Source organism: Lissotriton helveticus, chromosome 5_1, assembly GCF_964261635.1.
Source record: "Lissotriton helveticus chromosome 5_1, aLisHel1.1, whole genome shotgun sequence".
In the NCBI taxonomy this organism is placed as follows: domain Eukaryota; kingdom Metazoa; phylum Chordata; class Amphibia; order Caudata; family Salamandridae; genus Lissotriton; species Lissotriton helveticus.
The window spans coordinates 2,043,984,209-2,044,000,073 of NC_136065.1; the positions used below are offsets into that span (position 1 = coordinate 2,043,984,209).

The following is a 15,865-nucleotide window of genomic DNA, read 5'->3' on the forward strand; positions in this document are numbered from 1 at the left end:
CTTGTTTAAGTAAGTAGTGTTTCACATTAGAAACCTTTGGTGGTTGAAAGGAAACGGCCATGCACCACCCATGAAACACCCCCTTGGTGCTAAGTAAGCCAAATTATACTTTCAAGTAATTTACCAGTGCAAAACTTGTTTTGAACTCGAAAGTAAATTAGTCAAAAAGATTTTACTTCAATTTTGTGATGCAAACGCGATACTAAATCTTAGTAAATATATCCCTGAAAATGTATCTATTAGAACTCTGCACAGTACACAGATAAATCACATAAACCAAACTCTAGTGGTTCCTAAACTACACAAAGCAATTAAATTGCAAAGGGCTTTTTTGCAGGAGCACACTGGCTGTAACACAGTGGAGTCTGGAGGCCTGGACTGTGGTCGCAGGGCGAGCGCTCTCAGGATGGGAAGCCTGGAGGTCACTGTCTACCAGAAAAGTCAGCTTAGCCATGCATTGCAGTAGATGCAACATGTTCTTGTAAATGTTTCTGCAATTGTTGTTTCCTTCTAGGGTTTGAAGAGAGACCCAGGTATAGACACCTTGCTTTTAAAGAAGAGCCTGGCCAGCCTGAAGCGGCACTCTGACGCTCTGCACAGCTACGCGGACACCATGAAGGCGCTTTCCAAGGAAGTGTTCAAGCTCAACCTCCTCCTGAAACAAAATGGTGCGCATGGACCACAGAATCCAATGAAGGTAGGTGGCACAGTCTGGCATATTTTGGTTCAATGCATCTCTCTCTTTGTACCCCTGCTACACATTTGTAAAGTTTTGATTGAAATTTGCTTTGATGCAGGCTTTGGAAGTTGGAGAGTAGAGACTACTACAAAAATATGAGTAATCACGTGTTTGTTTTGCAAATGTTACAAACTGAGGGCCTAATTTACAATTAGGCTGCGCCACCAGGATGTCACTTTTTGCAATGCTTCGGTGGCGCAGGGGCCTGCTCTATATTTACCAGGCAGCACTAAGCCACTTTGCGTTGCTGAATGCGGCATTGTAAATATTGTTCCTTTTAACACAATTTTCTGCATTAACGGGTGTGCAATGGGTGATGCTGGGTGCATTCTCAGCAACACCCGTGGCTTTTTGACACTGCCCCAGATTTACGAAGAATCGTATATCTGAGGCAGGACCAAAAGCTTACTCATCCCCAGGTAGGCGCAACGAGGAGAAATACCTTCAGTTCTCTACGTTTTCCCTTTTCTCTGTGTGCTATTTCTGCAGAATGCATAGAAAGATGAAAAAGCCTCTTATGGTTGTTTTTATGCAGGAAGGTGTCCCTTCCTGCACAAAATTAATCATCCCCGCAACGCAGACACCCATGTACCATTGCTCAAAGGTGCCTGCGTTGGCGCATGGCAACCCATTGTGCACTAGGGTAGATAACAAGGACAGGAATGCACTATATCTTATAGATATTCCTGCCCTTTTCTTTTGCCATAGGCCAGCACCGGAGGAAGGCCTGCAGCGCAGCCATACGGCAAAATCTTGTAATTAAGGCCCTCAATTGTTTCTAGGTACTGCTAGATTCTGCATACAGATGAGTCCAGGGCAATAATGTGCGCTGGACAGGGGTTTAACACAGTCCCTGGCGATGCAGGGGTGCCCACAATGTTTCAGCGGCCCCCCAACACTTAAGGGGGTCCCAATGCTTCAGGGCGCCCCAAACGCTTCAGGAGGAGGGGGGAGCTAAACTTCAGGAAGGACCCATTCAGTCCAAATCCTATAAATATTTGTGAGATTTTGGATACTTGGGGGCCCCCTATCACATTCTGCAGGAGGTCCCATCATTTTGCGTGACGCCACTAGCTGTGTATCAAATAGGTCTGCAAGTGTTAAACCAGGATTATGATTGAGGTCTGTTAGTGACATAGCCAATGATTTAAAAACCATTTGGCTTATTTACAAGCCCCTTGCCCCGCTGGTGCGTCACTTTTGTTGACGCACCGACAGCGCAGTGTGGTGCTCCATATTTACAAGGCCACCTAAAGTCACCCTGCATGGCTTTTCATGGCCTTTAAAATACGGCCCCTTTTCACCCAGCACTTTGCGTGAAAAACCTGGCAATGGGTCAGAATCCAAAGCCTCCCCAGGAGAGGCGTAAGGAGGCTCGACAAGGAGAAACACTTTTATTTCTCCTTGTTTTTTCCTCTTTTTATGTGTACTGCCTTATGCATATCTTGTAAATAATGCCCCATTTATTGCATCTTCTATCCTCAATAGCACCAAATGTCACGTTGAGAACCTCATACTTCCTTTCCGTATTGTGGCTTGTTATTTCTTGACATAAAAACATGTAGTATATTAGAGGCACTCTTTTTTGTATTCTGGCGTTTATTAGCAGAATAAGACATTAACTAAGACAGGATATGTAACTTGGAGGATGAAATTAATTTGACTAGCAATGAGGATCATTTCAGATAATCGTATTGCAAGATCTGATGTACTGCAAATAGGTTAGACATATCTGGGGAAGGGGGAGATTGGAGTGTAAGAAAGCAGACTCTCTCTCTGGTTGAAGTCGTCTATTCATTAAAATGAGGTTAGGGCATGTGGGGCCAGATTTACAAACATTTTGAACTGTGTTTGCATGACAAAAGTGACACAGACCAGGACAAAATGTTTTTTTTAGTTATTTACTTTCCGGTGCAAAACTTGCTTTGCACTGGAAAGTTATCTACTTAGCGTCAAGGGACATTACGTAGGTGGTACATAGGCGTTCCCATGCATTTATACGCAAAACCCAATCTACCAAAAATGTAAGACAGGATTTGCGTAAAAAATTAACACCATTTGAAAGCAGGTGTAAAACGGGAAATGTTTTAATGTTTCCCGTCTTTTCCAAAAAGTTTTCAAAGTTGTTGAGGCATAATATTTTGTACTGTACAAAACCTATACTAGACTCAGGCACACATCCTTGGACTACAGCACAAAGGTGTGTGCGGGGCGCTTAGCATTAAAATTCTGCACTAGGGATAGGGGAGGAGAGAGCCATATCTCTGTCAGTATGGCACACTTCTGCTCTCTCCTTCTTACACAGCACAGTATTTTTGGCTGCTATTTTGTGTTTTGCAGAGTTGTGTGAGAATTTAGTCAATTTGACTGTAATTTTTCAGAAAACGCAAACAGTTTCATTTTGAATCATCCTTGGTTGAAATAGCATAAGAATGTTGATGATATAAGAATTCTAGAATTATCCTAAATAACTATCTATCCTTCCAGAACAGAATCACTCACTCTGTTAGACACACAAGACTTACTGGGTGGAAAGAATTCCAATTTAAAGTAATCTGTCAACAGACCTGTTACTCTTTATGCACCAATAATATTAAACATGGTCTTGCAGTCGAAATGTTGTCCAATTGCCATGTTGAGATGTAGTGGTAAATTGTGATATTGTCTACTGGCTAAGTTGACATATGGCCTAGTTGCTAAATTGAGATATGGACTTTGAGATATGGTCTACTAGCTAAGTGTAAATAGGACCATGTGGGTGAGATCATATATAGGGATTGAATTAAGATATGATCTAGTGGGGAGTGGCTTGGTAACATGGCCGAGAAGAAGTGAGATCCCGAGCTCTCTCCCATCCAGAGACAGTATACAAACTATGAATAACAGAGTACGACGGGAAGACCTACTCGATGGCTGGCACAGGGACTCTGGTATGTGGGATTTGTGACAGTGGTTGTCGTGCTGTATACATTAAAGAGGCAGCTGCAGAGATTGTGACACCCAGGAGATCCCTCTGCCCATTAGATGGGGAAGGCTACCTGAGGTGCCCGAGCACAAAGGAGGGACAGACCGTGGTCTCAACCTGGGCAAAAACAGAGCAGCTTGTTCCCAGGTGAGCAATACCATTACGCAATACACACCCCCCAGACAGCATGCACATAGACTGACAAGTCAGACCAGCACTGTGGAGGAGGGGAGCTCCTGGCGGCCATACAAGGATCTCGCACAGCTTTAGAGCGCCAGATAGAAACAGTCTCTATTGATGTGAACCTTCTGAGGGCAAAGTTTCCGACAAGGTGGTAACTGCAGAATCTAACATTGAGGCGCTGTAGGGGGAGATAACTGCACTGAAACGGCAGGTGGCCACAATGTCTACCACAATGGCTGAACTGGGCAGGAGGGCAGAGGATGCGGAGCGCCGCTCTCGCCGCAGCAATATCAGGGTGCTGGGTTTTCCTGAAAGGGCAGAGGGCAGATCCACCAAACAGTTTCTGGAGGACTGGATCCGGAAGGTCTTGAAACCGAAAGGCATCTCAGAAGTATTAATCATTGAAAGAGCACACAGAGCCCTGGTTCCTCCATCACCGCCGATCCCAGACCTGTGAACAGGTGTCCTGAGACGCCTGAGAGAATCCCCATTGCGGAAGACATAACGATGCGGTTGTCTGACCCGGGGTGCTGGGGGCAGATACTATTGAAACATCTGGCGGGGACCCAGCTTAGAGGGTGCCCAGCCCTACAGCTGAAATTATTCCAGACACAGGTATGGACAGAGGAGGGGGCGGTGAAGGCGGAGAGCTGCACAAAAAATGGCATAGAGGGAAAAGCATATTCGGGTGGGGAGGGGGTTTACTATGAGACGAGATACTGTGTGGTTGAAATATAGGCCATCTGCTTTATTGTACATGAGAATTTAGGGCCACAATGGGCCAACTTATGACGCAAAGTAGTGGTGGGGTTACATAGAAATAGATTTTATCCGCAAAGATTTAAGCAATAAAGGGAGATATAGGGGGGATTCAGGAGGGGAGAGAGCCTGTTAGGAGGTGTTACTCCTTCTTTATTATTGGTCCATTTTGGACCAGCAGGGATGTTGTGTCAGTCTTCTCACAGCAGTGGGGAGGCTTCCGTAGAGGGATGTTATTACTATGGTTGTCTGTGGGAGGAGGGGGACATGGGAGTTCTATGTTACTCAGTTGCAATCAGCTGGTTTATGGGTTGTTATTGAAGGGAAGTAGTCATCTTTTTGCAAGGGATTGTTTAGAGAAGAGAGGTCATGCTACGGATAATAATGGCGATCTATAACAAATATAAGCTCACTACTTGGAACGTTCTGGGACTTGGCACTGCAAAATAGCAGTACAGGTTCCTTTCACTCCTCAAACGACTTAACACCTGTATAACATGTCTCCAGGAGATACATTTTACGGATGCTAGAGCAGCAAAACCTGCCATGAAGAGGACAGACATATCATGCCACTTACTCATCCTTCTATAGTGGGGTCTCGATATGGGTGGCCCCAGGAGTTCCCTTTACGCTGAAGTATATGAAGGCATACATACTGGTACAGGGCAAGTTAGATGGACAGGAGATAACAATCCTGGACTCCTACGGCCCCAATATAGATGATGCGGTCTTCTATGCCCCCTGCAGTGGGGGTAAATGCCTTTTGGGTGGGAGACTTTAATTGTGTGATAGACAGGGGACTAAATCCCCCCCACTGACAATTGACTAAACCAAGAATGACGGGTAGCTTGTCAGAAGTGATGTTACAACTGGGGTTTGGAGATTTTTGGCGTGACACACACCTCGGGAAATGGGAATACACCTGTTACTCGGCCACGCACGGAACATATAGTAGGCTAGATAGTGTCTTGGCCTCACACCAGACAGCACTGAAAATACAGGAGACTACACACCTGGCAAGATATCTGTCAGATCACGCGCCGGTGACATGTGAGTTTCAATGGGGGAGGAGGCCCTGAACCCTCTATTCTTGTAGATTCCCCTCTGAGACTATTGCGAAAGCCCAGGGGGGACTACGTTGAACTAAATTGGACAACAGTGGGAAGCTGAGCGGTAGAGTGGGAAGTCCTTAAAACGGTCCAGAGGGGCAGATGTGTGAACCTCACATGTGGAGTGCGACACACCCTTCAGGAGACACTTCTCAGAAAGGAACGTGACTTGTCATCTCTACAGGGGGAGGTGGGAAGGGAGAAGAAGCAGCAGAAAACCGAAACGGAAATACTGAGACAAGTTATGGATGCACAAGACAGGTTAGAGAAATACACACTAACATCGTACCGTCAGCTACTACACCGGCAGGGCGGCAAATCAGGATGGCCAGGCCTGGATCCTTAGCCGGGCTGGACTGGCCGTAGCGGGCACCGGGTATTTCACCGGTGGGCAGCCAGGGTGGGGGCCGGTTTTGGAACCCTGAGGGCCGTTTTTGTTACCAGGGGCTGGTCTTGCAGCATAGCTGCAAAATCAGCCCCCTGTAACAAAAGCCGGTGAAACCGGCCCTGGCAAACAGCTCCCCCCCCACTGGGGGGGCCAGCCGAGCTGGTTGCGATGGCCGGTTTCGGTTCCCAGTCCAGCCATGATCCTTAGGCGGGAGTCACCTTGCACGGAGGTGCTCTGCCTCGTGAACCCCAGAGGAGGTGAGGCGCGCACCCAGAAGAGAGATATAGTGGAGGTGTTCAGGGGGAATCTCCAGCAGGCCTATGCCAACTCGGGAGAACCCACCTGTTACATTGTTACTGTACATATTCACATTGGTAATGTCCCTTTAAACTTTGTGCATCTTTCAGTAGTACTTTAGTTCTACTTAGAACCTCCACTGCTGCTAGGCACCAGGTCAGTTGCACTGTTCCTGTCTGCCAGCCAGATGCTGTTTGTTGCTGTGCCACAACCTTGGATTAAAGACTTTTACTTAAATATGTTCCAGTGTAATCTGTAACATAATTTGGCGACAAGGGTCAACCAAGGAAACTGAAGACTCCACCAACATTACTGTGGCACAGGTGTGGAGTGGATTGCGAAATTTCAAGATACATCGTGGATTAGTCTGGAATCTGAGAACAATTTTGGAAGAAATATCATTTTGGAAACCTGCCTTACTTTGATTTCCTGGAAACCCGAAGTCTCTAACAGGTTTGGGTCGGGAGAAGAAGAATTTTGTCTAATTTTTGCAAATCCGAAGAAGTATTTACTTTCAAAGTGCGGCTTGCGCTGTGCGGGCGACTTTTACCGGCATCGTGACGTCTGCTGCCTGCTTTGTTCGAGAAGAAACCTCGACGTTCTGCACCCGCGACTTCTTTTGCCAACTTCGGAATTAATTCTTCTGTGGAGATTGATGCAACGACGCTCCGCTGCGTCATATGACGTTACGCCACGCATGACGCGCTATGTCTTGGGAAAACGTAGTGGCCATTTTGTTTGACGGGTTTCCATAACAACCAGTCACCGAGTGAAGGGCTTTCTGTTTAGTGTTCCTGTTACCTGCTTTACAATATCGCAGCACCGGCTTGATCGCAGCAGCGGCATTTCCTCAGAAAAGGACGGTTTAAACTCGTTTTTATTAAAACAGTTATTATTTCACATTATATACAGACTGAAACTTTTGCAGCTGATTGGATTAGACGCTGCTGTTTGTTCAAGATGGGTGAAAAGTGACTCCTGGTTTAACTGGACTTGGGACAGGGAGAAGGGAATGTTAGGACCAAAAGCAGCCCTGCCATTCCTCACCCGCTTGGTGGCTATGGACATATGCAGAATGCTCCAGCGCAATTTCTATTCCCATCGTGATATTGCCGCTCAACCTCCGGGGTGTGAGCTGAATGGCTGTGTGACACTGGGGTGAGGGGGCGGCACATCAACTGAGAACCAAGGAGAGAGGTTTGAATATACTGTATGCTTCTCTGAGTTTGCTACAATAAAAAAATATTTGCAAAAAAAAAAAAAATTGGATTAGACGCTGCTGATTGGATTGGATGACTTAGATTGAAGTAACTTTTATTATTAACATCTCACTAACTTTTCATTATCAAATATTTATTAACATATTTTTTTTACAGGATTTCTATTCTATTATATATATATATAATTGCATATCTTATTTAAAAAAAAAAATCTTTAGAGTTTATTTATAATAATTCTAGTTCTTTGAACTCATGGCCATGCAATTTGATCCTCCTGAATTTTTTTTACAACATAAAGGAGATCCACCGTTACCATGGACACGCTGGAAGGAGGAATTAATTAATTACATGAAGGCTATCGATGGCGAACGTATGGGAGCGGAGAGAAAAAAAAGTATTTTATTACATTGTGTAGGCTCTGAAGGTCAAATGGTTTTTAGGGCTCTCCCGCTAATTCCACCTTCTGCAGGGGAGGGTGAGGGCACTAATGTCTATAAGGAAGCCTTATTAAGATTAGAAAAGAGATTGAAACCTGTGACAAATATTGCCTTAAACAGGTATAAATTTTATACCAGAGCACAACTGGAAACAGAATCATTTGATGAATTTATTACTGCTCTTAGGTCATTATCCATACATTGTAATTTTGGTAATATGTGTGATGAGATGTTGAGAGACCAGATTATTGTTCATGTTAAAAGTAAGAAAACACAGGAACGGTTATGGGAATTGGGTGATCCGAAATTAGCCGAAGCCATTGCAATTGCAAAATCGTTAGAACAGTCTGAAAAGTGGATGAGTACTATTAAGAAGCACACTGAACAGAAGGCTGATTTTGTAGATGAAGTATGTGTTGTAAAAGGCTCTGAATCAACTAACAATGGAAATCCACATCCAAACTATAATTTCAATTCTAACAGGTTCAATGTTCAGGGAAATGTCAGAAGATTTGACAAATCGTTCATATGTTTTAGATGTGGTAGTAGAACACATTTGGCTTCGTATGGGGGATGCCCCGCGATCAACAGAGAGTGTAGGAAGTGTGGTAGATCAGGACATTTTTCAAACATGTGTAAGGATGTTAAGAAATTTAGTCCAAATTCTCAAGCAAAGGTAGCTTCTGTCATGGAAGAAATTCCAAAAGTTACTAAGTGTGAATGAAGTGGGAACCACTGTGAGGAAAAAAAAGGTTTTGTCGTATGTTTGATGGAATGTATCTCAAATGTAAATGATCCCACGGATTGCATTTGTATAAAAAAACCTGTGTGTGAGGTTGAAGTCTTAAATATCAAATTAGAACTCATGGCTGATTCAGGTTTTCCGTGGACTATTATTACAAAGGAGTATTTTGATCTACGACTTAGTTCTGTCCTTTGTATTGAGAATATTTTTCCATCTGACATTTTTGCCATAAGTTTCAATGAGGATAAAATTGATATGTTAGGTTTTTTTGTAGTGGATCTTACGTTTAAAACTAAATGTCTGAGTGTCAAGTTATATATAGCCATAAAAGGTATAAATGTTCTAGGATGGAGGGACCAATGGAAGTTTGGAATTATTCTTAATCCCCGTGCTATTGAGCCAGTGATGTTGGATAGTAATGTTGAACCAGAGAATGATGCTGTGTTAAAAGAAGAAGATTCATATAAGTTACAAATGTTAGTAAAAGAAGAGTTCAAAGATGTATTCTCGGATACATTAGGTAAAATCAAAGACTATTCACATAGAATTAAACTTAAGAATGGTGTAGTTACTATAAAACAAAAACTAAGAGGTGTACCCATAAATGTTAGAGAGGAACTTAAAAAAATGTTAAATGATTTAGTTGCTGAGAGTATTATAGAGCCTATTGAATCGGCAGAATGGGTTTCTCCCATTGTTTTAGTGAGGAAACCCGATAAAAGTTTAAGAATGTGTGTGGACCTTCGGGCTCTTAATGCAGGTATCATTGTGGATTGTCATCCCCTTCCAAACATAAATGAGGTGGTATCGATGTTGGAGGGGGCAAAAGTGTTTTCTACTTTAGATCTGAGGTCAGCCTACCATCAGGTACCTCTTACTGAAGACTCAAAATGCCTGACAGCTTTTATCACTCCTCAAGGATTATTTCAGTACATTCGAATGCCGTTTGGCTTAGCATCGGCGGCATCAGTATTTCAAAGAGTCATTTTCAATATTTTTAGAGATTTGGATAATTTTGTTAGATGCTTCCAGGATGACATTCTGATTTTCTCAGCTAATAATAATGATCATTTGCAACATTTAAAGTGTGTATGTGAGAAATTGAGAGAAAATGGTCTTACTTTGAAACTCAGCAAATGTAAAATGTTTCAACACTCTGTAGAGTACTTGGGTCACACATTGTCTGGAGATGGGGTGGTTCCAAAAAAATCTAATGTTGACGGTATCACCAATGCTCCTGCTCCTGAAAATAAGGAACAATTACTCTCTTTTGCAGGTAAGTGCGAATACTATAGCAAATTTGTATATAATTTTGCATCCAAAATGGAGCCTTTAAGGAAGCTTCTTAGACATAATGCTGTGTTTGTTTGGGAACAAGAACAGCAAAAAGCGTTTGATCTCATTAAGTCTGATATTCTACAAGCTCCCACCCTTACACCATTTTGTTTGAACAAGATGTGTATAATCACGGTGGAAGCTAGTAGGTATGGTTTGGGTTCTGTTTTGTCTCAAATTTCGGGTAAGGAGGAGTGGAATGTTTGTTTTGCTTCACGTACCCTTAATGAAACTGAAAGAAGGTATGCAGTAATAGAAAAGGAACTTTTAGCATGTGTCTGGGCCATAGAAGATTTTCAAAATTATATATGGGGCAGTAAGTTTCTTTTGAGAACTGACCATAAACCGTTGGTGAACATTTTGTCTACGGGTGGTGGATGGCGTTCTACTACTCGTATAGCTAGGTTAACTTCAAGATTGCAGGAATATTGTTTTACAGCGGAGTTTGTTCCAGGGAAAAAGAATGTCATTGCAGATTTTATGTCTCGCATGCCTTGTAAATCGAGCAGTCATGGAGTTGATGTTGAGAAAGAGGTGGTTTCTTGTTTACATGATGTTATTGCGGGTTCGTTTGAAGATATTTCTGAACAGTCTTGGAACCTTGCAGATGATCATGATGTCACTTTACAAACCATCAAGAAGTGCATTCTTGAGGGTTGGCCTGATAAAAAGGATATTTCAGAAAGTATTCTCCCCATGTTTTCTGTTTTGGATGAGTTAGCATTGGAAAATGGCTTGGTTTTCAAATCTGGGAAGTGTGTGCCACCTTTTGAAATGCAAAAAGTGATTTTAGATATTGCTCATAAAATGCATCCTGGAATGTCCGCTATGAAGCGTCTCATAAGAAACTATTTTTGGTGGCCTGGTGTTGATAGAATGGCGGATCGCAAATTTAGAGAATGTGAGGTGTGTATGGGAAGTGAGAAGATGTTGAAGGTAAATGTTCCTCAATTAAAAACTTCTGTTTGGCCGAATGAACCTTGGAAGAAACTTGCTTTTGATATTTCTGGTCCTTTTATGTGTCTTCCACTTGATTCCCGTTATGCATTAGTTTTGCTTGATTATAACTCTAAAGGGCCGGAAGTCAAGTTTGTTTCTTCAGTTTCCACTAACATGGTGATAGAGTTTTTCAAGGAAGTGTTTTCCAGAGAAGGGTGTCCATCTGTTCTTGTAACAGATAATGGGGTGCAACTTACCTCTTTGGAAATGGAAAATTTTCTCAAATTACAAAACATTAAACATTGTACTGTTTCTGTTTATGAACCTCATGAGAATGGTTTAGTTGAACGTTTCAACAGGGTTTTGAAGGGTTTTGTTTCTGATGTCATCAAGATGGGTTCTGGGCGGAGGAATTTATTAAGAGAAAAACTTTGGTTATACAGGATAACTCCACATTCTACAACAGAGGTTAGTCCGTTTTGCTTACTAAAAGGGCGTGACCCAGCCTCTACCATTTGTCCATGGTGGTTTAAGGACAAATGTTCTAATAAATCTTTTTCTGATGATCTTATTAAGGATGTTGCAGAAAGAGTGGAATGCAAACAAGCTAAAGTTAAAGAATGGTATGATAACAAGTGGAATGTGAAAAATCCTGATTTCTGTATTGGTGATTGGGTCAGTATTAGGAAACCTGGTTTTATCACCAAGTGTTCAAACAAATTTGGCAAACCTTTGAAAATTGTAAAGGTTTTTAGTAACAGTGTACTTACTCAAGATGGTAAGTTTTGGAACACCAAACGCGTTGCTAAGTGTCCTTCTTTGCAAAAATGTTCCAATCATTCTTCTTTGCAAAAGTCTACTGTGCCTGAGGTACAGTTCAATTCTAAAGGTGCTGTTGCTTCAAGAGTCAAAATGTCTGTTCGCTCTAGATCTCCACCTATTAGGTTTGCTGATTATGTAACTTAAATTTCTTGTCATCTCTCCAGATTATTTACTTTCTTTCTTGTTTCCTTTTGTTTTTGTTTTATTAAAAGAAGGAGATGTGTTACATTCTTACTGTACATATTCACATTGGTAATGTCCCTTTAAACTTTGTGCATCTTTTAGTAGTACTTTAGTTCTACTTAGAACCTCCACTGCTGCTAGGCACCAGGTCAGTTGCACTGTTCCTGTCTGCCAGCCAGATGCTGTTTGTTGCTGTGCCACCACCTTGGATTAAAGACTTTTACTTAAATATGTTCCAGTGTAATCTGTAACATCACCCAAGAGCAGCTAGCTGAGTACCTGGTAGATCAATTGGACCCACAATTGAGGGAGGAAGGGAGACAAGCTCTGGACGAACCACTGACAGTGGATGAGATACAATCTGCTATTAAATCTCTCACATCCAGGAAGGCGCTAGGCAGTGACGGGTTCACTATGGAGTTTTATCAAGCATTCTCAACATGGGTGGCCTCTTGCCTGCTTCAAGTGTATACAGAGGCATTGGGAAAAAAGGCTCTCCTACCATCATTTCTTGAGGGCATCATGACAATTATCCCAAAACCACGGGCCGAGCTTTCCGATCCAGCCTCCTATCGCCCAATCACGATGATAAACCTAAATATGAAAATTATGTGAAAGACTTTGGCCCAGGACTGGAATCAGAGATGGGCAGACTAGTCAACACAGACCAATGTGGGTTCATACCTGGTAGGAATACCACAATCAATATCAGGCGGCTCATGAATGTCATCTATGAGGTGGAGGACAGTGATCAGGAATTCAACACAGTAAATTGGTGTTACCTTCAGGCAGTTCTAGGGAGAAAGGGGTTTGGACCCTGATTCCGGTCCTGGGTGGGCCTGCTCTATTCCGAGCCTTCTGCCAGAGTCCGGCAGGGGAGACTGATATCGGCACCCTTTGAGATCCATAGGGTCACCAGGCAGGGGTGCCCATTATCGGCTTTACTATTTGCACTGGTGCTGGAACCCTTGGCCATCAGAATTAGGAGGGATATGGGGCACTATGGGATACGGATCGGTGAGAGGGCACATCTGATATCCTTATACGCCGATGACACTTTATTTTATCTGATGGTGCCAGCAGTTTCTCTCCCATGCCTGTTGCAATACTTTGATGCTTTTAGTGACATCTCCGGACTACGAATCAAAATGACAAAATCCCTGATATTTTCACTGGGTGCCCTGCATTGTCGAGACCATGCTGCGCTTACCCCTATACACTTGCACTGGGAGACAGATCAATTCTGATACTTGGGAGTCATGGTCACTCATACCGCACAGAAATGGAAGCAGTGTATTATAGATCTGGTGGTGGAGTGGTTGGTTCGTCCGTCACCTTCTGGAACACGCTGCCCTTGTCCCTCATGAGTCAATAACAGTGGCTAAAATGGTGTTCCTGCCGAGATGTCTTTACGCACTTAAGCATTCACCGGACACACTATTGAGGTCGGTGTTTAATAGACTTCACTCCCTGCTATTAAAATTGGTATGGGCGGATGGCAGGAACAAGGTGAGCCGAGAGACACTGCATCTGCCAATGGAGGAGGGGGACTTGGCGCTACCCAACATGGAATTGTATTACATAGCATCGTATCTACAACATGCAGCACTTTGGCTGACCAAAGAGAATAATTGGGAGAAAGATCTCCTGGCAAGCAATGCGAGGGAAAAAACCCTACCCGAGCTAGTGCGTGGAGGTGAGAGGAGACACAGAGTAGTCCTGTACTTGATTAGACACATAGCTACATTATGGGAAAGAGCATTTAGGGTGGTCCTGAGAAGCGCCCTCTTTGCAAGAGAGTTTCTGTTCTGGAACCTCCTAGCATTCCTTCGCCTGGCATCAGAGGTGGATGTCACTGGTTGGAAAGATGGGTGGTGTATGATATTAGCAGACATTTTTCCTGAACGATTTACTGATTACTTTTGAGGCGGCACCGGAAAACTTTGGGGTGTGAAAGGGACAATTCCTTCTCTATGCGTGCATTGCTAACATAGTCCGGGATATTTGACCCACGTGCCCGGAAGCCCCTGAATCCTTGGCCCTGTTCAAGGCACTTCTGTAACATGGAGGGGTAAGACACTTGATATCCTACTTATATAACACCATGATTATAGATATTCCCACAATGGAGTCACAAGAGTAGCTTGGGAGGAGGATTTAAGTACGCCGATAGCAGACACAGGATGGAAGGAGGCCTGCACACGGGTGAAGAAGGGCTCATGTAATGCGCGGTTTCAACTGGTTCACTTTAGTTACTTGCACCGCACATACGTCACCCCGGATTTGCTGCACTGCATAGAAACTACAAAACCGGACACGTGTCCCAGATGTCAAACCACCTCTGCAATCTTTCTACACCTAACTTGGTATTGTCCAATGGTTTATACCTACTGGAGCCAAGTTGTTTAAATACTACAGAACTTAGGAGGTGTGACACTAAAGCTAGAACCCACCACATGTTTGCTGGGGATACACAAACGATATGGGTGGGAAAATGCAGTGGAGAGTCATACAACTGGCACTATTGTTGGCAGAAGGACAAGTGGCCATAGTGTGGATGGGCACCACAGGTCCCAATGAGCAAAGATGGGGGAAAGAGGTGAAAGACTGGTCAGTCGCTGAGGAAGTCAGGTTACGGGTGTAGGGCAGATGAAAATGCAGAAGAGAATCTGGCGACATGGAGGGAGGCCATCGTGGATTTCGAGGCTGATCTGATGGACCAGGGATCCAATTAGGGGAGGTGTTCCAAGCCCTAGCGAGGACTCAGGAATAAGACATAGGTACTTGCAATATTTCCCATACGGAATACAGAGCCTGTATAACGAGGGGGCTCGGGGATGAGGTGGCTTCTCTGACAACTGCGTGGGAAGGGGTGGGATGGCTACAAAGTTTGTTCTTCTTTCACAAACATTGAAATGTATAACAATATGGATGTAATTCAACAACTGTGAAATGGAAGAAATAAACACAATATGATCAAGTGGCCAAATTAAGTTGTGATCTAACTATAATTTGAGTACACTGAGTTATAATGTATTGATTATGTTGAGAAATGATTGAGTTCCTGATTTAGAGTTTGGCGAATGAGTACCTCTTCATCAAAAATGTGACGGATATCACGTCTGCATTATTACAAGTGCATTATATCCTATGATACTTGTATTAAAGTAAACAGGAAATCTGTAACATTTGTGATGGCGTACTCATCCGCCAAACTCTAAATCCGGATATTAGTCATCAAGCTGGGATATCATTTCGGTCCCAGGTGATATATAATATGGTGGCGGAGTTACAGTCTAGATGGTAGATGTGGTATATTGATTGAATACAAGTCATCAGTAACTGCACAAAGATATTCTCTAGTAGACATGTTGAACTATTCTTCAATTACCATGTTGAAATGTACTAAAGTGATCATGATGAAATGTTGTGCAGTTACCGTGATGAAATGCTCTCCATTGTACAATGAGCCATATGAAACTTTCTCCTGTTACTGTGTTGAAATGTTCTAGATTGACACTGTTGAAATGTTTTCACCTTGCAATGTTAAAATGTTCTTCAGTTACAGTGTGGAAATGTTTTCCAGTTACTCTGTTGAAATGTTTTTAATTGACTGAACGTGTTGTAATACACTTCAGCGACCATGATGAAATGTTTTCCATTTATTGTGTTAAAATGTTTTTCTGTTGCTGTGTTGAGGTGATCGAAATTGACCATGCTGAAATGTTTTCCAGTTACTGCATT

The 15,865-nt window shown here is 43.0% G+C and overlaps 1 protein-coding gene across 1 annotated transcript in view; it reads left to right on the forward strand.

Annotated features, from left to right (window-relative positions):
- LOC144752867 (olfactomedin-like protein 2A) overlaps positions 1-15,865 on the forward strand; it is a 172,021-nt gene that overhangs the window by 45,742 nt on the left and 110,414 nt on the right. The window contains exon 3 of the mRNA XM_078640700.1: positions 515-697. Coding sequence (XP_078496826.1) covers positions 515-697 — 183 coding nt within the window. The remainder of the gene's footprint in view (positions 1-514; positions 698-15,865) is intronic.